The 21,726-nt window shown below is 47.9% G+C and overlaps 2 protein-coding genes across 16 annotated transcripts in view; both read right to left on the reverse strand.

The window, feature by feature from the left end:
• The window catches only part of ATP2B2 (ATPase plasma membrane Ca2+ transporting 2), a 513,240-nt gene that overhangs the window by 252,278 nt on the left and 239,236 nt on the right, over positions 1-21,726 (reverse strand). The window lies entirely within an intron of this gene.
• On the reverse strand, positions 455-20,461 carry LOC143788177 (uncharacterized). Its single transcript, XM_077277603.1, has 4 exons — positions 20,396-20,461; positions 19,775-20,242; positions 19,144-19,450; positions 455-462 (listed from the first exon to the last, which is right to left on the reverse strand). The coding sequence occupies exons 1-4, from the start codon at positions 20,459-20,461 to the stop codon at positions 455-457; spliced, it is 849 nt and encodes a 282-aa protein (XP_077133718.1).

The raw sequence follows: 21,726 nt of genomic DNA on the forward strand, positions 1-21,726 counted from the left end.
TTGGCTTTAAAGCCAGCAGTAACCTAATGAACACTGAGCCTGAGCAAGATGCTGGGACCGACGTCTATGCTCAGCAGCACCAGCAGCGGCCAAGTCTGAATGGGAGACCGCAGAGGCAGACAAGGCTTGGAATCTATCCCGCGGGAAGATCCCGACGCCTAACGAGTCAGCAAGTGACCATGCTGTAGATAAATGAATGGGTTAATGTGGATATGTCCTGCGCTGTTGAATGATCGTATGTCCAGACGTATTTCACATAAAGAAAGATGGTTTATTCAAAGTCTAAGTGACTTTTTCATCAGGAAATACCACACGAATACAAATACATTTGCTATTTCCTGATGAGGATGTCACTTAGACTTTGAAACGCGTTGAATAAACCACCTTTCTTTATGTGAAATATGTCTGGACATACGATCATTCAGCAGCGCAGGTTATATCCACATTAATCCGCTCATTTATCTAAAGCACGAGACAGACAAAGACAGAGAACAAAAAACTTAGCTCAAGCGTCTGCTGCAAGCTCCACACAGCAGAGGATCCAGAACCAGGACCACAAGCAGCTGATACACGCTGACATCGCAGAGCTCCAACTACTCGGCTGGTTTCCAGAGAAAAACTCTATCACCAACAGTCAGCAGATGTGTCAGGTGACTATTTAAAGAACGGTGGGAGTGGTCACCACTAACATCAGCTGACCAGCAACACAGCAACTGCCAGCAAGGGTACTGACATTAACCCTTGCTGGCCCAAAAGTAAAAACCTCATTTAAATTAAAGCAGAACCAGAGCTGTCATTACTCCAAAAAAGAATCGTGATAGTCAGATATCGAGGCTGGGGTGGGGTGTACTTATTTCCTTCATATACATATGTGACTGGGCCCATTACACAGGTCACTATTTCAGATATCGGGGGTCGGGTGGGGTGTACTCATCTCTTCCACATACACGTCACTGGGCCCATTACACCAGTTACTTTGTCAGATATCAGGGCTGGGGAAGGGTCTACTCATCTCCTCCACGTACACCGTGTGCCAAATTATTATGCAAATTGAATTTAAGTGTCATAAAGATTTAATTGTTTTGTTTATCAAATAAACTCGTGGATGGTATTGTGTCTCAGGGCTCAATGGATCACTGAAATCAATCTTAAACACATGGGATAATTAGTTTTCCAGGTGATTATAATTAAAGGAAAACTACTTAAAGATGATGTTCCACATTATTAAGCAGGCCACAGGTTTCAAGCAATATGGGAAATAAAAAGGATCTATCTGCTGCTGAAAAGCTTTAAATAGTGCAATGCATTGGACAAGGAATGAAAACATTAGAAATTTCCCGAAAACTTAAGAGTGATCATCATACTGTGAAGAGATTTGTGACTGAAACAGAGCACAGACAGAGTTCATGCAAATAAAGGCATAATGAGGAAGGTTTCTGCCAGGCAAGTTCATCGGATTAAGAGAGCAGCTGCCAAAATACCATTACAAAGCAGCAAACAGTTAATTGAAGCTGCTGGTGCTTCTGGAGTCCCTCGAACCTCAAGGTGTAGGATCCTTCAAAGGCTTGCTGTGGTGCATAAACCTACTATTCGGCCACCCCTAAACAGTGTTCACAAGCAGAAACGGATGCAGTGGGCCCAGACATACATGAGGACTAATTTCCAAACAGTCTTGTTTACTGATGAGTGTTGAGCAACCCTGGATGGTCCAGATGGATGGAGTAGTGGATGGTTGGTGGATGGCCACCATGTCCCAACAAGGCTGCAACAACAGCAAGGAGGTGAAGGAGTCATGTTTTGGGTCGGAATCATGGAGAAACAGCTGGTAGGGCCCTTTAAGGTTCATGAAGGTGTGAAAATGACCACTGCAAAGTATATAGAGTTTCTGACTGACAACTTTCCTCCATGGTATAAAAAGCCCCATCTCATGCTGCAAAGAAACCTCTGAGTCATTGGCTGCTATGGGCATAAAAGGAGATAAACTCATGGTGTGGCCACCATCTTCCTCTGACCTCAACCCTATAGAGAACCTTTGGAGTATCATCAAGCAAAAGATCTATGAGGGTGGGAGGCCGTTCACATCAAAACAGCAGCTCTGGGAGGCGATTCTGACTTCATGCAAAGAAATACAAGCAGAAACTCTCCAAAAACGCACAAGTTCAATGGATGCAAGAATTGTGAAGGTGAAATCAAAAAAGGCTCCTATGTTACATGTAACTTGGCCTGTTAGGAGGTTTTGGCATTAAATAGCTTTTTTGTTCAGTGAATGTGACCTTCTAATGCTGCAAATTCCACAAATGAGCATTTTCAGTTCTTTATATCAATTGTTTAGAAATTATACTGTGCCTAATGTCACGATTCCTCACCTCTGCCACCAATATGTCACGGATCGGGGTGACTTTAGGCCAACAGACGGCTATCACATGTGCAGGGGGGCTTATCTTAGTTATCCCTCCACTGCTACAATGTGATGAAAAAAACACACACAAGGCTATTGACCTCTTAGTTTACAGCAGGGGTTTATTTTAGGTATCCCACTGCTCTTCAATATACCATGAACTGCAGGGATTTGTGTATATCCCGCTTACAGTTCCACTTGAAACCTGCAGCTCTCTGGCACCCCCTTTACCCTCAGGTCAGATTAGGTTCTGCACCTAGGATAATTAGTCACCAGAAAGGCTGCCTGCTATGTACTGGCTATTGGGCACGCTGCAGCGAGGCGATTTAACTACTCCCGCCATGGCAGGAACAATAATTATCAATGTCGCCGTCGCTACAACGACTCCCAAAGGCACAGTGCATGGTATTGCTGCCACCAGCTTTGATTAAACGGGTCCGAAGCTAACCCAAAACAGTAGCGTAATTCCCTTCAGAAGACTTAGGGTACGTTTTAGAACAGGAAGAACAAATCTAGTATATTAAATATTATACTCCATAAAAGGTTTAAGGCAGTGTCTATAAACAGTTACATAAAGATGTTACAATATGAGACAATTGCAAATATGTACAAGGTAATTAGAAAATAAAAGGATTAAATGAGAAAAGGTAAAACTCACATGTTCTGAGTTCATTTCAGGCAAGGGGGTGGAGTTCCCATATGTCCCAATGCATTAGGGACGGCAGTCAGGCTTCTCAGGTCAAAACTCACTCTCCTGGGGGCCTGGCAGTGGCAGAAACTTATAAACCGCAGCCCGTGACCTCACCAACAGGGCTGGCTTCCACAGTCCCTCCTATCTCTTCAGTCTTAGTAAATTTAACGCAAGTTTGTCTAATGCCTATAACTCTGCTACAAAACATGTCATAGGCTACGTTCACATTAGCGTTCGGTGCCGCAGCGTCGGGCGCTGCAGCGTCGCCGCATGCATCATGCGCCCCTATATTTAACATGGGGGAGCATGGACATGCGTTGCACTTGCGTTTTGTGACGCATGCGTCACTGTGGTGCATGCGTCAGGGCGCAGAGGACGCAGCAAGTTGCAGTTTTTTCTGCGCCCAAAACCATGCAAAAATGGACGCATGCGTCACAAAGCGCTGCATTGTGCATGCGTTTACATTTGTGTTGTGCGTTGCGTCGCCGATGCTGCGGCGCACAACGCAAATGTGAACGTAGCCATAGTCATAACAAACCCAGCATTCATCTCGTATTAACATTGGCATTCTAATGAGATCAAATATGTCCTATTTGTGATGCATAATTACAGAGAAATCCCTATTTTTTACCTGATGGAGTTAGAAGCTCATGTTTAGAGTGGCTGACAGAACCGCCGAGGGAGATTCAAAATATGTATTTATTATTTCCTTATCCCCAGTCGTTGGCCCAGAATCTTACAATATTGGAACAAAGGACTTCATGGATTCTGGGAAACTTCATTACCAGTTCTAGCTGCTTTTAAATGGGAGGTGAGATGAGGAATTTGCCCAAAGCCTGGAATTTATGACTAGAGCAATAAAACCTTTTCTACACATCCACATCTCAGCAAACACAAATACAGAGAGAAGGGGGGGTTTAGCCCACAGCATGGGTCGGACAGGCAAAGATACAAAATCATATTATATTTCATACAATCTCGTGACACCTCCCCTTTTGGTCTGCGCTACGGAGGCATAACCCCTTGGTATGCCTCCATGCGCACCTCAGTAGGTTCACCCTGGCGGGACAGTCCATCTGCATTTCCATGTACTCTGCCCGTTTTGTGTTCAATGGTGAAGTCAAACTGCTGAAGGGCAAGGCTCCAGCGTAGCCACCTGCCGTTGGTTCCACACATGGCGTTTAGCCAGCACAGAGGGTTATGGTCAGTCACCACGGTGAAGTTGCAACCGTACAAGTAGGGCTGCAAGCACTGCAGGGCCCAGACTATGGCCAGGCACTCCTCAATGGTGGAGTAGGCCACTTCCCTCGGCAAAAGTTTCCGGCTCAGGTACAACACGGGGTGCTCTTGGTCTTCCGAATCAACCTGGCTGAGCACAGCACCGAGGCCAAACTCACTGGCATCAGTCTGTACCAAGAACGGTCGACTGCTGTCGACTACTTTCAACACAGGGGCGTTGCACAGTGCGGTTTTCAACACCTGGAAGGCCCCCTCACAGCCATCTGTCCAGTTGACGATGTGGGGTAGCTTCTTCCTGGTGAGGTCCGTCAAAGGTTTTGCCAGGCTACTATAGTGCTGTACGAAGCGCCTATAGTACCCTGCCGTGCCCAGGAAGGACATCACCTGTTTCTTGGTCCCGGGGGTGGGCCAGTACACGATCGCACCCACTTTCTCAGGCTCTGGCTTTAGGGTGCCTCCACGTACCCGGTGCCCCAGGTAGTGAACCTCCCTCATGCCCATCTGGCACTTTCCGGGCATTGATAGTCAGTCCTGCTTGGTGAATTCACCTGGGCACCTCCTTGAGATGCTGCAGGTGTTCCTTCCAGGAGGGATGTTATGGACCTGGTGGTTAGGAGCACCTGGAATGACCTGATGAGTAAACTAGAAATCGGAACAAGCTCTGGGAAAGTGGGAACTCTGCTGACCGCAAACACTACTCCTATTACACACACTAGAAATAGCCGTGGAGCGTACCTAACTCTCCCTAGACGCCTCTTCACAGCCTAAGAGCTAACTACCCCTAAAGATAGAAATAGAAGCCTAACCTTGCCTCAGAGAAATTCCCCAAAGGTAAAGGCAGCCCCCCACATATATTGACTGTGAGTTAAGAGGAAACAATTAACAGCAAAGTCAGCCCTTTAAATCCTAGTAAAACTTAGCATTTATTAATACACCTAAAAATAGGTGTATTAATAAATGCTAAGTTTTACTAGGATTTAAAGGGCTGACTTTGCTGTTAATTGTTTGATATTTAGTCAGAGACATTCAGAGTAGATCTTCTGGGTGAATACATTGCTTATATTGAGTTAAGAGGAAAGTCACAAACACAGGAATGAAACAGGTTTTAGCAAAGGAGGCCAGACTTCACTAATTTAGTCAGAGGATAGAAAAGGGATCTATGCGGTCAGCACAAAAGACTACAAAAAGCCACGCAGAGTAAGCAAAAAGACTCCCCACACCGACTCACGGTGTGGAGGTGCCACTCTGCACCCCAGAGCTTCCAGCTAGCAAAGGGAATATCATGATAGCAAGCTGGAGTAGAAATAGCAGTACTAAGAAATATACTCAGGAAGCAGTAACAAAAAATGAACTAGCAAAGACTTAGCTTCTGCTGGAGTAGACAGGTCCTCAGAGAAAGCCAAGAGAGATCTGAACCAATACTGAAACAACGACAGCTGGCATCAAGTAACGATCTGAGTGGAGTTAAATATGGAAGCCAGCAAGCAATAAACGAGAGCAGCTGACAAAGCCAACCTCAGTGACCAGCAGTTCCGCTCAAAGCCACCAGAGGGAGTCCAAGAGCAGAACTAACCAAAGTACCATTCATGACCACAGGAGGGAGTCCGAGAACAGAATTCACAACAGTACCCCCCCTTGAGGAGGGGTCACCGAACCCTCACCAGGGCCCCCAGGCCGATCAGGACGAGCCAAATGAAAGGCACGAACTAAATCGGCAGCGTGGACATCGGAGGCAACAACCCAGGAATTATCCTCCTGACCATAGCCCTTCCACTTAACCAGGTACTGAAGCTTCCGTCTCGAAATACAAGAATCCAAAATTTTTTCCACCACATACTCCAACTCCCCCTCAACCAACACCGGAGCAGGAGGATCAACGGAGGGAACCATAGGCGCCACGTACCTCCGCAACAACGACCTATGGAACACATTATGGATGGCAAAAGAAGCTGGAAGGACCAAACGAAATGACACAGGGTTGAGAATTTCAGAAATCTTATAAGGACCAATGAAACGAGGCTTAAACTTAAGAGAAGAAACCTTCATAGGAACATAACGAGAAGACAACTGTCATGAATCCCCAATGGCTAGGGATAGCACAGGATGAGCAAAGTATAATAAATATCGGACGAGCTCTAGGGTGATGGAACCTGGGCTGACCGCTGCCCTACGCCTGACAAACGCAACTAGAGATAGCCAGGGAGCGTGCCTACGTTGGTTCTAGACGCCACGCACCAGCCTAAGAGCTAACTAGTACTGCAGAGAAAACAAAGACCTCACTTGCCTCCAGAGGAATTAACCCCAAAGATATAGTTGCCCCCCACATGTATTGACGGTGAAATGAGAGGAAGGCACACACATAGAGATGATGTATATAGCTTTAGCAAATAGAGGCCCGCTGAAAACTAGAAAGCAGAATGACACAAAAGGGGACTGAGCGGTCAGCAAAAAACCCTAATCAAAAAAAACCATCCTGAGATTACAAGAACCCATGTGCCAACTCATGGCACATGGGGAGAACCTCAGTCCACTAGAGCAACCAGCTAACAAAGAGACATTCTAAGCAAGCTGGACAAAAAAAAACCAAACAACTGAAAATCAGCACTTAGCTTATCCTGAAAGATCTGGGAGCAGGTAGGCAGGAACCAAACAGAGCACATCTGAACACATTGATAGCCGGCAAGGGAAATGACAGAGAGGCCAGGTAAAATAGGAAACACCCAGCCTCTGATGGACAGATGGAAACCAAAGGCCGCAACCCACCAAAGTCACCCAGTACCAGCAGTAACCACCAGAGGGAGCCCGCAAACAGAATCCACAACAGTACCCCCCCCTTGAGGAGGGGTCACCGAACCCTCACGAGAACCCCCAGGGCGATCAGGGTGAGCTCTATGGAAGGCGCGGACCAAATCAGTCGCATGAACATCGGAGGCGACCACCCAGGAATTGTCCTCCTGACCATAACCCTTCCACTTAACCAAATACTGGAGTTTGCGTCTGGAAACACGAGAATCCAAGATCTTTTCAACAACATACTCCAATTCTCCCTCCACCAGCACCGGAGCAGGAGGCTCGACCGAAGGAACAACAGGCACCTCATACCTCTGCAACAACGACCGATGGAACACATTATGAATAGCGAACGATGCTGGAAGATCCAAACGGAAAGATACAGGGTTAAGAATCTCCGAGATCCTATAAGGACCGATGAACCGAGGCTTGAACTTAGGAGAAGAGACCTTCATAGGGACAAAGCGAGAAGACAACCACACCAAGTCCCCAACAAGAAGTCGGGGACCCACGCGGCGACGGCGATTAGCAAACTGCTGAGTCTTCTCCTGAGATAACTTCAAATTGTCCACCACCTGATTCCAAATGTGATGTAGCCTGTCCACCACCACGTCCACTCCAGGACAATCCGAAGACTCCACCTGACCAGAGGAAAAACGAGGATGAAACCCCGAATTACAAAAAAAAGGAGAGACCAACGTGGCCGAACTAGCCCGATTATTAAGAGCAAATTCGGCCAGTGGCAAAAAAGCAACCCAGTCATCCTGATCAGCAGAAACAAAACACCTCAAATAAGTTTCCAAGGTCTGATTAGTTCGCTCCGTCTGGCCATTCGTCTGAGGATGGAATGCAGACGAGAAAGACAAATCAATGCCCATCTTGGCACAAAACGTCCGCCAAAATCTAGACACAAACTGGGATCCCCTGTCAGAAACGATATTCTCCGGAATCCCATGCAAACGAACCACGTTCTGAAAAAACAAAGGAACCAACTCAGAGGAGGAGGGCAACTTAGGCAAGGGCACCAAATGAACCATCTTAGAAAAGCGGTCACACACAACCCAGATAACGGACATTTTCTGTGAAACCGGGAGATCAGAAATAAAATCCATGGAAATGTGCGTCCAAGGCCTCTTCGGGATGGGCAAGGATAACAACAACCCACTAGCCCGTGAACAGCAAGGCTTAGCTCGAGCACACACTTCACAAGACTGCACAAAGGTACGCACATCCCTAGACAAGGAAGGCCACCAAAAAGACCTGGCCACCAAGTCTCTTGTACCAAATATTCCAGGATGACCAGCCAACACAGAAGAATGGACCTCAGAGATGACTCTACTGGTCCAATCATCCGGAACAAACAGTCTTTCTGGTGGACATCGATCCGGTTTATCCACCTGAAACTCCTGCAATGCGCGTCGCAAGTCTGGGGATACGGCGGACAATATTACCCCATCCCTAAGGATACCAGCAGGCCCAGTGTCTCCAGGAGAGTCAGGCACAAAACTCCTGGAAAGAGCATCTGCCTTCACATTCTTTGAACCTGGCAGGTATGAAACCACGAAATTGAAACGAGAAAAAAATAACGACCAACGAGCCTGTCTAGGATTCAAACGCCTGGCAGACTCAAGGTAAGTGAGATTCTTGTGATCAGTCAAGACCACCACGCGATGTTTAGCACCCTCAAGCCAATGACGCCACTCCTCAAATGCCCACTTCATGGCCAAAAGCTCCCGATTACCCACATCATAATTGCGCTCGGCGGGCGAGAATTTTCTAGAGAAGAAAGCACATGGCTTCATCACCGAGCCATTAGAACTTTTCTGTGACAAAACCGCCCCCGCTCCAATCTCGGAAGCATCAACCTCCACCTGGAAAGGAAGTGAAACATCTGGTTGACACAACACAGGAGCAGAAGAAAACCGGCGCTTAAGTTCCCGAAAGGCCTCCACGGCCGCAGGAGACCAATCAGCAACATCAGCACCCTTTTTAGTCAAATCAGTCAAAGGTTTAACAATACTGGAAAAATTAGCAATGAACTGACGATAAAAATTAGCAAACCCCAAGAACTTCTGAAGGCTCTTAACAGATGTAGGTTGTGTCCAGTCACAAATAGCCTGAACCTTAACGGGATCCATCTCAATAGTAGAAGGAGAAAAAATGTACCCCAAAAAAGAAATCTTCTGGACTCCGAAGAGACACTTTGAGCCCTTTACAAACAGAGAATTGGCCCGCAAAACTTGAAACACCTTCCTGACCTGTAGAACATGAGACTCCCAGTCATCAGAAAACACCAAAATATCATCCAAATACACAATCATAAACTTATCCAGATATTCACGGAAAATATTGTGCATAAAGGACTGAAAGACTGACGGAGCATTGGAGAGTCCAAAAGGCATTACCAAATACTCAAAATGGCCCTCAGGCGTATTAAATGCGGTTTTCCACTCATCACCCTGTTTTATCCGCACCAGATTATACGCACCACGAAGATCTATTTTAGTGAACCACCTAGCCCCCTTAATGCGAGCAAACAAATCAGTAAATAATGGCAATGGATACTGGTATTTGACTGTAATCTTATTCAGAAGGCGATAATCTATACAAGGCCTCAGGGAACCATCTTTTTTTGCCACGAAAAAAAAACCTGCTCCCAGAGGGGACGAAGATGGACGAATATGTCCCTTTTCCAAGGACTCCTTAATATAATTCCGCATAGCAGTATGCTCTGGCAGTGACAGATTAAATAAACGACCCTTAGGGAACTTACTGCCAGGAATCAATTCTATAGCACAGTCACACTCTCTATGGGGAGGGAGCGAATTGAGCTTAGGCTCCTCAAAAACATCCCTATAATCCGACAAAAACGCAGGGATCTCCGAAGGAGTAGATGAAGCTATAGAAATCGGAGGTGCATCATCATGAACCCCGTGACATCCCCAGCTTAGCACAGACATTGTTTTCCAGTCCAGGACAGGATTATGAGTTTGTAACCATGGCAGACCAAGCACTAGTACATCATGTAAATTATACAGTACAAGGAAGCGAATCACCTCCTGATGAACGGGAGTCATGCGCATGGTCACTTGTGTCCAATACTGCGGTTTATTCATAGCCAATGGTGTAGAATCAATTCCTTTCAGAGGAATAGGAACTTCCAGAGGCTCTAGACTAAAACCGCAGCGTTTAGCAAATGACCAATCCATAAGACTCAGGGCAGCGCCTGAATCCACATAGGCATCGACGGAAATGGAAGACAGTGAAAAAATCAGTCACAGACAAAATGAACTTAGACTGCAGAGTATCAATGGCAAAAGATTTATCAACCCTTTTTGTGCGTTTAGAGCATGCTGATATAACATGAGCTGAATCACCACAATAAAAACACAAACCATTTTTCCGCCTATAATTTTGCCGTTCACTTCTGGACTGAATTCTATCACATTGCATAGTCTCAGGTGCCTGTTCAGAAGACACCGCCAACTGGTGCACGGGTTTGCACTCCCGTAAACGCCGATCAATCTGAATGGCCATAGCCATAGACTCATTCAGACCTGTAGGCGCAGGGAACCCCACCATAATATCCTTAATGGCCTCAGAAAGACCATTTCTGAAGTTTGCAGCCAGGGCGCACTCATTCCACTGAGTAAGCACCGACCATTTCCGAAATTTCTGACAATATATTTCCGCTTCATCATGCCCCTGAGAGAGGGCTAATAAAGCCTTTTCAGCCTGAATCTCTAGGTTAGGTTCCTCATAGAGCAATCCCAATGCCAGAAAAAACGCATCCACACTGAGCAATGCAGGATCCCCTGGTGCCAATGCAAATGCCCAATTCTGAGGGTCGCCCCGTAGGAACGATATAACAATCTTGACCTGTTGAGCAGGGTCTCCAGAGGAGCGAGATTTCAAAGAGAGAAACAATTTACAATTGTTCCTGAAATTCAGGAAGGTAGATCTATCTCCAGAAAAAAAACTCTGGAATAGGAATTCTAGGTTCAGACATGGGAGTGTGAACAACGAAATCCTGTATGTTTTGAACCTTTGCCGCGAGATTACTCAGGCTGGAAGCCAAACTCTGGACATCCATGATAAACAGCTAAGATCAGAGCCATTCAAGGGTTAAGAGGAGGTAAGAAGCAGCTAGACAGCAATTAAGGGCTAGGCAGCAAAACTCTGAAGGAAAAAAAAAAAAAAAAATTTCCTTGAACACTTCTTATTCTCCTGCTTCAGCCCAAACAATTAACAATTTGTGGGCCGGCTATACTATCATGAATCCCCAATGGCTAGGGATAGCACAGGATGAGCAAAGTATAATAAATATCGGACGAGCTCTAGGGTGATGGAACCTGGGCTGACCGCTGCCCTACGCCTGACAAACGCAACTAGAGATAGCCAGGGAGCGTGCCTACGTTGGTTCTAGACGCCACGCACCAGCCTAAGAGCTAACTAGTACTGCAGAGAAAACAAAGACCTCACTTGCCTCCAGAGGAATTAACCCCAAAGATATAGTTGCCCCCCACATGTATTGACGGTGAAATGAGAGGAAGGCACACACATAGAGATGATGTATATAGCTTTAGCAAATAGAGGCCCGCTGAAAACTAGAAAGCAGAATGACACAAAAGGGGACTGAGCGGTCAGCAAAAAACCCTAATCAAAAAAACCATCCTGAGATTACAAGAACCCATGTGCCAACTCATGGCACATGGGGAGAACCTCAGTCCACTAGAGCAACCAGCTAACAAAGAGACATTCTAAGCAAGCTGGACAAAAAAAACCAAACAACTGAAAATCAGCACTTAGCTTATCCTGAAAGATCTGGGAGCAGGTAGGCAGGAACCAAACAGAGCACATCTGAACACATTGATAGCCGGCAAGGGAAATGACAGAGAGGCCAGGTAAAATAGGAAACACCCAGCCTCTGATGGACAGATGGAAACCAAAGGCCGCAACCCACCAAAGTCACCCAGTACCAGCAGTAACCACCAGAGGGAGCCCGCAAACAGAATCCACAACAGACAACCAAACCAAATCCCCAACACGAAGTCGAGGACGAACACAACGACGGCGGTTAGCGAAACGTTGAGCCTTCTCCTGGGACAACGTCAGATTGTCCACCACGTGAGTCCAAATTTGCTGCAACCTGTCCACCACAGAATCAACACCAGGACAGTCAGAAGGCTCAACCTGCCCTGAAGAAAAACGAGGATGAAAACCAGAATTGCAGAAAAAAGGCGAAACCAAAGTAGCCGAACTAGCCCGATTATTAAGGGCGAACTCAGCCAATGGCAAGAAGATCACCCAATCATCCTGATCAGCAGAAACAAAGCATCTCAGATAGGTTTCCAAAGTCTGGTTGGTTCGTTCGGTTTGGCCATTTGTTTGAGGATGGAAAGCCGAAGAAAAAGACAAATCAATGCCCATCTTAGCACAAAAGGACCGCCAAAACCTAGAGACAAACTGGGAACCTCTGTCCGACACAATGTTCTCCGGAATGCCATGCAAACAAACCACATGTTGAAAAAACAATGGCACCAAATCAGAGGAGGAAGGTAATTTAGGCAAGGGTACCAAATGGACCATCTTAGAAAAGCGATCACAAACCACCCAGATGACAGACATCCTTTGAGAGACAGGAAGATCTGAAATAAAATCCATGGAAACATGCGTCCAAGGCCTCTTCGGGACTGGCAAGGGCAAAAGCAACCCACTGGCACGAGAACAGCAGGGCTTAGCCCGAGCACAAGTCCCACAGGACTGCACAAAAGAACGCACATCCCGTGACAAGGAAGGCCACCAAAAGGACCTAGCCACCAAATCTCTGGTCCCAAAAATCCCAGGATGACCAGCCAACACTGAGCAATGAACCTCAGAAATAACTCTGCTAGTCCATCTATCAGGGACAAACAGTTTCTCCGCTGGACAACGGTCAGGTCTATCAGCCTGAAACTCCTGCAGCACCCGCCGCAAATCAGGGGAGATGGCAGACAGAATTACCCCCTCTTTGAGGATACCAGCCGGCTCAGGGACTCCCGGAGAATCAGGCACAAAACTCCTAGAAAGGGCATCCGCCTTCACATTCTTAGAACCTGGAAGGTATGAGACCACAAAATCGAAACGGGAGAAAAACAGCGACCATCGAGCCTGTCTAGGATTCAACCGCTTGGCAGACTCAAGATAAGTCAGATTTTTGTGATCCGTCAAGACCACCACGCGGTGCTTGGCTCCCTCAAGCCAATGTCGCCACTCCTCGAATGCCCACTTCATAGCCAGCAGCTCCCGATTGCCAACATCATAATTACGCTCAGCAGGCGAAAACTTTCTAGAAAAGAAGGCACATGACTTCATCACAGAGCCATCAGAACTTCTTTGAGACAAAACAGCCCCTGCTCCAATCTCAGAAGAATCAACCTCGACCTGAAAAGGGAGCGAAACATCTGGCTGACGCAACACAGGGGCCGAAGAAAAACGACGTTTCAGCTCCTGAAAAGCCTCAACGGCCGCAGAGGACCAATTCACCACATCAGCACCTTTCTTTGTCAAATCAGTCAAAGGTTTAACCACACTAGAAAAATTAGCGATGAAGCGACGGTAAAAATTAGCAAAGCCCAGGAATTTCTGGAGGCTCTTCACAGATGTAGGTTGAGTCCAATCATAAATGGCCTGAACTTTAACAGGGTCCATCTCGATAGTAGAAGGGGAAAAAATGAAGCCCAAAAAGGAAACCTTCTGAACTCCGAAGAGACATTTAGACCCCTTCACAAACAAGGAATTAGCACGAAGGACCTGGAATACCATTCTGACCTGTTTCACATGAGACTCCCAATCATCCGAAAAGACCAAAATATCATCCAAATATACAATCATGAATCTATCCAGATACTTTCGGAAGATGTCATGCATAAAGGACTGAAACACAGATGGAGCATTTGAAAGCCCGAATGGCATTACCAGGTACTCAAAATGGCCCTCGGGCGTATTAAATGCTGTTTTCCATTCATCGCCCTGTTTAATACGCACAAGGTTATACGCCCCTCGAAGATCTATCTTGGTGAACCAACTAGCCCCCTTAATCCGAGCAAACAAATCAGACAGCAGAGGCAAAGGGTACTGAAATTTGACCGTGATTTTATTGAGAAGGCGGTAATCTATACAGGGTCTCAGAGAACCATCCTTCTTGGCCACAAAAAAGAACCCTGCTCCCAACGGTGATGAAGACGGGCGAATATGCCCTTTCTCCAAGGACTCCTTTATATAACTCCGCATAGCGGCGTGCTCTGGCACAGATAAATTGAAAAGTCGGCCCTTAGGAAACTTACTACCAGGAATCAAATTTATAGCACAATCACAATCCCTATGAGGGGGTAGGACACTGGATTTGGGCTCATCAAACACATCCTGGTAATCCGACAGAAACTCAGGGACTTCAGAAGGAGTGGAAGCAGAAATTGACACCAATGGAACATCGCCATGTACCCCTTGACAACCCCAACTAGACACAGACATTGATTTCCAATCCAATACTGGATTATGAACCTGTAGCCATGGCAAACCCAACACCACCACATCATGCAAATTATGCAACACCAAAAAGCGAATATCTTCCTGATGTGCAGGAGCCATGCACATGGTCAACTGAGTCCAGTACTGAGGTTTATTCTTGGCCAACGGCGTGGCATCAATTCCCCTTAATGGAATAGGATACCGCAAAGGCTCCAAGAAAAAACCACAGCGTCTGGCAAACTCCAAGTCCATCAAATTCAGGGCAGCGCCTGAATCCACAAATGCGATAACCGAGTAGGATGACAAAGAGCAAATCAAAGTAACAGACAAAAGAAATTTAGGCTGTACAGTACCAATGGTGACAGACCTAGTGAACCGCTTAGTGCGCTTAGGACAATCAGAGATAGCATGAGTGGGGTCACCACAGTAAAAACACAGCCTATTCTGACGTCTGTGTTCTTGCCGTTCAGTTCTGGTCAAAGTTCTATCACATTGCATAAGCTCAGGCCTCTGCTCAGAGGACACCGCAAAATGGTGCACAATTTTGCGCTCACGCAAACGCCGATCAATTTGGATGGCCAAGGACATTGATTCATTCAGACCAGCAGGCGTGGGGAATCCCACCATAACATCCTTACGGGCTTCAGAAAGACCCTTTCTAAAAATTGCTGCCAGGGCACACTCATTCCATTGAGTAAGCACAGACCATTTTCTAAACTTCTGACAATATATCTCCGCTTCATCCTGACCCTGACACAAAGCTAGCAAGATTTTCTCTGCCTGATCCACTGAATTCGGTTCGTCATAAAGCAATCCAAGCGCCAGAAAAAACGCATCTACATTAAGCAATGCAGGATCTCCTGGCGCAAGGGAGAATGCCCAGTCTTGAGGGTCGCCACGCAACAAAGAAATAACAATTTTTACTTGCTGAATGGGGTCACCAGAGGAGCGGGGTCTCAAAGCAAGAAACAGTTTACAATTATTTTTGAAATTCAGAAACTTAGATCTATCCCCAGAAAACAAATCAGGAATTGGAATTCTAGGCTCTAACATCGGATTCGGAACTACATAATCTTGAATGCTTTGTACTCTTGCAGTGAGATGATCCACACAAGAGGACAGACCCTGAATATCCATATCTACACCTGAGTCCTGAACCACCCAGAGATTAAGGGGAAAAGAGAGACAAAACACACTGCAAAGAAAAAAAAATGGGCTCAGAACTTCTCTTATCCCTCTTTTGAGATGCATTAACACTTTGAAGGCCAGCTGTACTGTTATGGACCTGGTGGTTAGGAGCACCTGGAATGACCTGATGAGTAAACTAGAAATCGGAACAAGCTCTGGGAAAGTGGGAACTCTGCTGACCGCAAACACTACTCCTATCACACACACTAGAAATAGCCGTGGAGCGTACCTAACTCTCCCTAGACGCCTCTTCACAGCCTAAGAGCTAACTACCCCTAAAAATAGAAATAGAAGCCTAACCTTGCCTCAGAGAAATTCCCCAAAGGTAAAGGCAGCCCCCCACATATATTGACTGTGAGTTAAGAGGAAAGTCACAAACACAGGAATGAAACAGGTTTTAGCAAAGGAGGCCAGACTTCACTAATTTAGTCAGAGGATAGAAAAGGGATCTATGCGGTCAGCACAAAAGACTACAAAAAGCCACGCAGAGTAAGCAAAAAGACTCCCCACACCGACTCACGGTGTGGAGGTGCCACTCTGCACCCCAGAACTTCCAGCTAGCAAGGGAATATCATAATAGCAAGCTGGAGTAGAAATAGCAGTACTAAGAAATATACTCAGGAAGCAGTAACAAAAAATGAACTAGCAAAGACTTAGCTTCTGCTGGAGTAGACAGGTCCTCAGAGAAGTCCAAGAGAGATCTGAACCAATACTGAAACAACGACAGCTGGCATCAAGTAACGATCTGAGTGGAGTTAAATAAGGAAGCCAGCAAGCAATAAACAAGAGCAGCTGACAAAGCCAACCTCAGTGACCAGCAGTTCCGCTCAAAGCCACCAGAGGGAGTCCAAGAGCAGAACTAACCAAAGTACCATTCATGACCACAGGAGGGAGTCCGAGAACGGAATTCACAACAGAGGGACTGAAGATGGCAATGTCATACAAGTACACCACTGCGTAGTTCTCCAGTCCCTGAAGCAGGAGGTTGACCATCCGCTGGAAAGTGGCAGGGGCATTCTTCATGCCGAAGGGCATGACCGTGGACTCGTACAGTCCAAAGGGTGTGATAAAGGCGGACTTCTCCTGCGCCTCGAGGCTCAGGGGAATCCATGCAGAACCGGGTGGTCCGGTCCTTCTTTGGCACGAGAACTACGGGTGAGGCCCACGCGCTCTTTGACCGTCGAATCACCCCCAGCTGTAACATCTCATCGATCTCCTGGCGCATAACCTGCTGCACCTGGTCGGAGATTCGATAGGGTGTTCGCCGTAGTGGGGCATGATTCCCGGTGTCCACCTCGTGGACTGCTAACTCAGTCCTTCCAGGCCGGTTGGAGAACACGACCCGGAAGGGTTCCAGTGTGGTATGCAACTGCAACCGCTGTGGCTCAGTTAGCGAGGCGCTTACCTCCACGTCCTCGATGGACCCACCGGCCTTGGCTTGGGCCAGCATGTCCAGGAGGGTGTCTTCCTCCCCGTCTTCGGGTACGCTGCAGACCGGTAGGACGAAAGGTTCACGTTCGTGATGAGCCTTCATCATGTTGACGTGAAAGTCCTCCAGCCTACCCCGCGCGTGGTCAAGCGTGACCACGTAGCTGACTGGGTTGAGCTTTTGGTGGACGACGTACGGGCCCTCCCAGGCTGCCTGAAGCTTACCCGTTGGCACGGGGACCAGCACCCACACCTTTTGACCCACGTGGTAGGTCCGCTCCCGGGCATTCTGGTCGTACCAGTGCTTCTGATCAGCCTGAGCCTGCATCATGTTGTCATGCACCAACTGCGTCAAGGTCTGCATCTTGTCACGGAAGCGCATGACATACTCCACTATGGACACTTCAGAAGGGTTCAGCACCTCCTCCCAGGATTCTCTTACCAACCCAAGGGGTCCCCGGACTCACCTGCCGTACAGGAGCTCGAAGGGGGAGAACCCCGTTGAGGCCTGCGGGACCTCTCGGTAAGCGAACAGCAGGTGTGGGAGGTACTGCTCCCAGTCGCGCCCTGGGGTCTCAACCAGCATGCGTAGCATCTGTTTGAGGGTACCATTGAAGTGTTCACACAAGCCATTGGTCTGTGGGTGATACGCACTCGATACCAGGTGCTTCACCTGCATTCTCTTACAGAGAGCCTCCATTAGGCGAGACATGAATTGGGTCCCTTGATCAGTAACCATCTCCCTGGGAAATCCTACATGTGCAAAGACAGCCAACAGGGTATCCGCCACCTTATCTGCCCTAGTTGACGACAGAGCTACTGCCTCTGGGTACCGGGTAGCGTAGTCTACCACAGTAAGGATGTATTGCTTTCCGGAGCTGCTGGGGACGGCCAGAGGGCCCACAATGTCCACCGCGATCCTCTGGAAAGGCTCCTCTATCACTGTCAAAGGGATCAGGGGAGCCTTAAGAGCTTCCCCACTCTTTGACAGGTGATACAGGAGCGGCAGTAGTTTGACACATCTGTCCCCATCTTAGGTCAATAGAAGTGTTGAGACAGCCGGGCCTTTGTTTTGCTGATCCCCAAGTGTCCAGCTAGCGGGATCTCATGGGCAATCCGTAACAACTCACCCCGGAATTGGTGGAGGACGACCAGCTGTCTTTCCCTCAACCACTCCTTTTGTGATTCTCCGGGTACTGTCTCCCGGTACAACCTTCCTCCTTCCCAGAACACCCTCTCCTTATCAGTCTCAGAGATGAGTGTCTCGGCGAGTTGTCTCAAACTCTCTAGGCTCGCATCTGTGTGCAGAGCGGCCTGAAACTCCTGGCTAGGGGAAGCCAGAAGCGACGTCAGGGTCCCTTCCCCACGGGAACCCTCTGGGACCTGCTCTGGGTCCACCTCTGGTTCAGTCACAATGATGACTGAGGAGGGTCCGGAAGGCAGACAGTTATCTGCGTTCCGGGCACTCTGACTGCGGGTGACAGCAGCTACGTAGGCTGTCTCCCCGGGGATTTCTACCGAACCATCAGCCTACGCTGCTATGGGCTCTACCTCCCCATCCACCCCCATTACCTCAGGAGTATTGCTACTTATGGCCAGTTACCTTCCTCGGTGGCACTGGTCAATTGCATGGCATCACCTTCCTCACGGTTCCCATGTATCTCCCCATTTCCTGTAGCACCGACACTTGCCCCTGCTAGGGGTTCCTCAGCCGTCTCACTCCGCAGAGCGACGTGGCTGAGCACTCCTGTACCTATGGACACATCAACTTTCACAGAAACATCTTTATCAGGTTCAGTTGACACAGGTACAACATTTTCACCATCAATCCTAGGGAAAAAATGGTTATCAGATGCATCATTATAAGATAAAGCATGGTCAGGTAACACATGCGATTTACCATCATCATCATTATCATCATCAGGGTTAACGTTACCCTTATTAGCAGATTGGGGAGGGGTGTCAGGGACGTAGTATGCAACCATCCTCCCCAAATCAGTCCCCAACAAAACATCAGTGGGCAAATTATCAGACAGCCCCACTTCCTTCACCCCGCTCCCGGCACCCCAATCAATATAAACCCGGGCCATTGGCAAGGGACAGCTGATACCCCCAATCCCAGTGACAGTTAGGGTTTTCCCCGGAATGATTTCTTCAGGGGCCGCCAGTTCGGGTTGGATGAGGATTCGTTCAGCCCCGGTGTCTTTGAGGCCTGTAGCAACATGGCCTCCCACGGTGACGTGCTGTACGTTGTCACACACCCTCCCAGCCACACCACCCACCAAAAGAACTGCTGCATTAGGCCCTGGGGCCTTGGATGGGGGTTTCTTCGGCTTGTCTGGACAGTAGGGACTGATGTGACCAGTCCGGTTGCAGAAGTAACACTGGCGGGGTTCAGTGGTAGGTCTGATGCTGTTGGCTACGGAAACAGGACCTCTGGTGTGTTGGCTGGCAGGGGTACTGGCTTTGGTTGCAGGCTTACCCCCTCTCCAGCTGGTGGTGACTGGCTTCCGCACTTCCGATCTACGGTTGGCCTCATAGGCATCGGCAATTTGTGCTGCTTTCGTCACGTCTTTGGGTTCTTGGTACATCACGAACTGTCGCACCTCAGCTGGACAAAGATGTAAGAACTGTTCTTTGATCATCAGGTCTTCCAGCTGCTTAAAGGTGGTCACTGACAGTCCTTGGATCCACTGGTGAAAGTGGGTCCTGAGTTCATGCACCACATCGCCGTACCTGTCGTGTGGGCCTCGTTGGAGGTTCCGGAACTTTCTACGGTAAACCTCAGGTGTAAGCTGGTACTTTGTTACCAGGGCCTGCTTGGTGGCCTCATAGTCACCATCTTGTTCTTGAGGGAGTGCAGCAAACGCCTCCAGAGCTTTGCCTCTCAGCCCTGGTGTCAGGTACCGGGCCCATTCATCTGTAGGCAGTCGGTACTGTCTGCAGGCTTTCTCAAATGCCCGCAGAAAAGTGTCCAAGTCCCCGTCCTTTTCCATAACAGGGAAGTGATCGGGCCGGGGCTTTGGTATCTCAGCGCTGCTGGGCTCACGGCTGGACTGGGACGACCCCTGCATTTGCAGTCGGGCTAACTGCAGCTGGTACTCCTGCTCCGCTTGCCGCTCGGCCTGGGCCTCTCGCTTGGCTCGCTCCTGGTATTGCTGGATCAGCTGCCGACGTCCATCACTGTCATCGGCGGGGAGTAGTTCCAAGACCACCATCAGGTGGGGGTCCAATTCGCCCTGATTTCTAATAGGGCCGGCATTCAGTGGTTGGACCTCTGCTGCAGCACCATGTTTGCTGGTGCTGGCTTCTGCGGCCTCTGGGCTCTGTGGCCTGGCTTGGTCTGCTTCAAATTGCACCAGTTCAGCGACCATTTGAGCCTTGGACTTGCCCTGGGAGTTCAGGCCATGGTACGTGCATATCCCAGCAAGAGCGTCCTTCTTCTGCTGGGCGTACCAGGCTTCTCCTTTCGCAGCCATGGTTGCCAAATAAAAGATAGGATAGAAAAACGAAGAGAAAGGGAGGGGATAATTACCAGTACACAATTGTCTCATCACTAATAAACACTGAGTTCGTTCTCCAAACTTATTTGCGCAGAGTCCTCGCAAGAACTTTCTGCAAGTTTTTAGTGAGAGAAATGATTGGTCAAACCAAATCACTAATGCTCTAATATCCCACTGCTGCCACCAATTTGTCATGATTCCTGACCTCTGCCACCAATATGTCACGGATCGGGGTGACTTTAGGCCAACAGATGGCCATCACATGTGCAGGGGGGCTTATCTTAGTTATCCCTCCACTGCTACAATATGATGAAAAAAACACACACAAGGCTATTGACCTCTTAGTTTACAGCAGGGGCTTATTTTAGGTATCCCACTGCTCTTCAATATACCATGAACTGAAGGGATTTATGTATATCCCGCTTACAGTTCCACTTGAAACCTGCAGCTCTCTGGCACCCCCTTTACCCTCAGGTCAGATTAGGTACTGCACCTAGGATAATTAGTCACCAGAAAGGCTGCCTGCTATGTACTGGCTATTGGGCACGCTGCAGCGAGGCAATTTAACTACTCCCGCTCCGGCAGGAACAATAATTATCAATGTCGCCGTCGCTACAACGACTCCCAAAGGCACAGTGCACGGTATTGCTGCCACCAGCTCCGATTAAACGGGTCCGAAGCTAACCCAAAACAGTAGCGTAATTCCCTTCAGAAGACTTAGGGTACGTTTTAGAACAGGAAGAACAAATCTAGTATATTAAATATTATACTCCATAAAAGGTTTAAGGAAGTGTTTATAAACAGTTATATAATGATGTTACAATATGAGACAATTGCAAATATGTACAAGGTAATTATAAAATAAAAGGATTAAATGAGAAAAGGTAAAACTCACATGTTCTTCGTTCATTTCAGACAACCAGGCTAGTGGAGTTCCCATATGTCCCAATGCATAAGGACGGCAGTCAGGCTTCTCAGGT

Source organism: Ranitomeya variabilis, chromosome 8, assembly GCF_051348905.1.
Source record: "Ranitomeya variabilis isolate aRanVar5 chromosome 8, aRanVar5.hap1, whole genome shotgun sequence".
In the NCBI taxonomy this organism is placed as follows: domain Eukaryota; kingdom Metazoa; phylum Chordata; class Amphibia; order Anura; family Dendrobatidae; genus Ranitomeya; species Ranitomeya variabilis.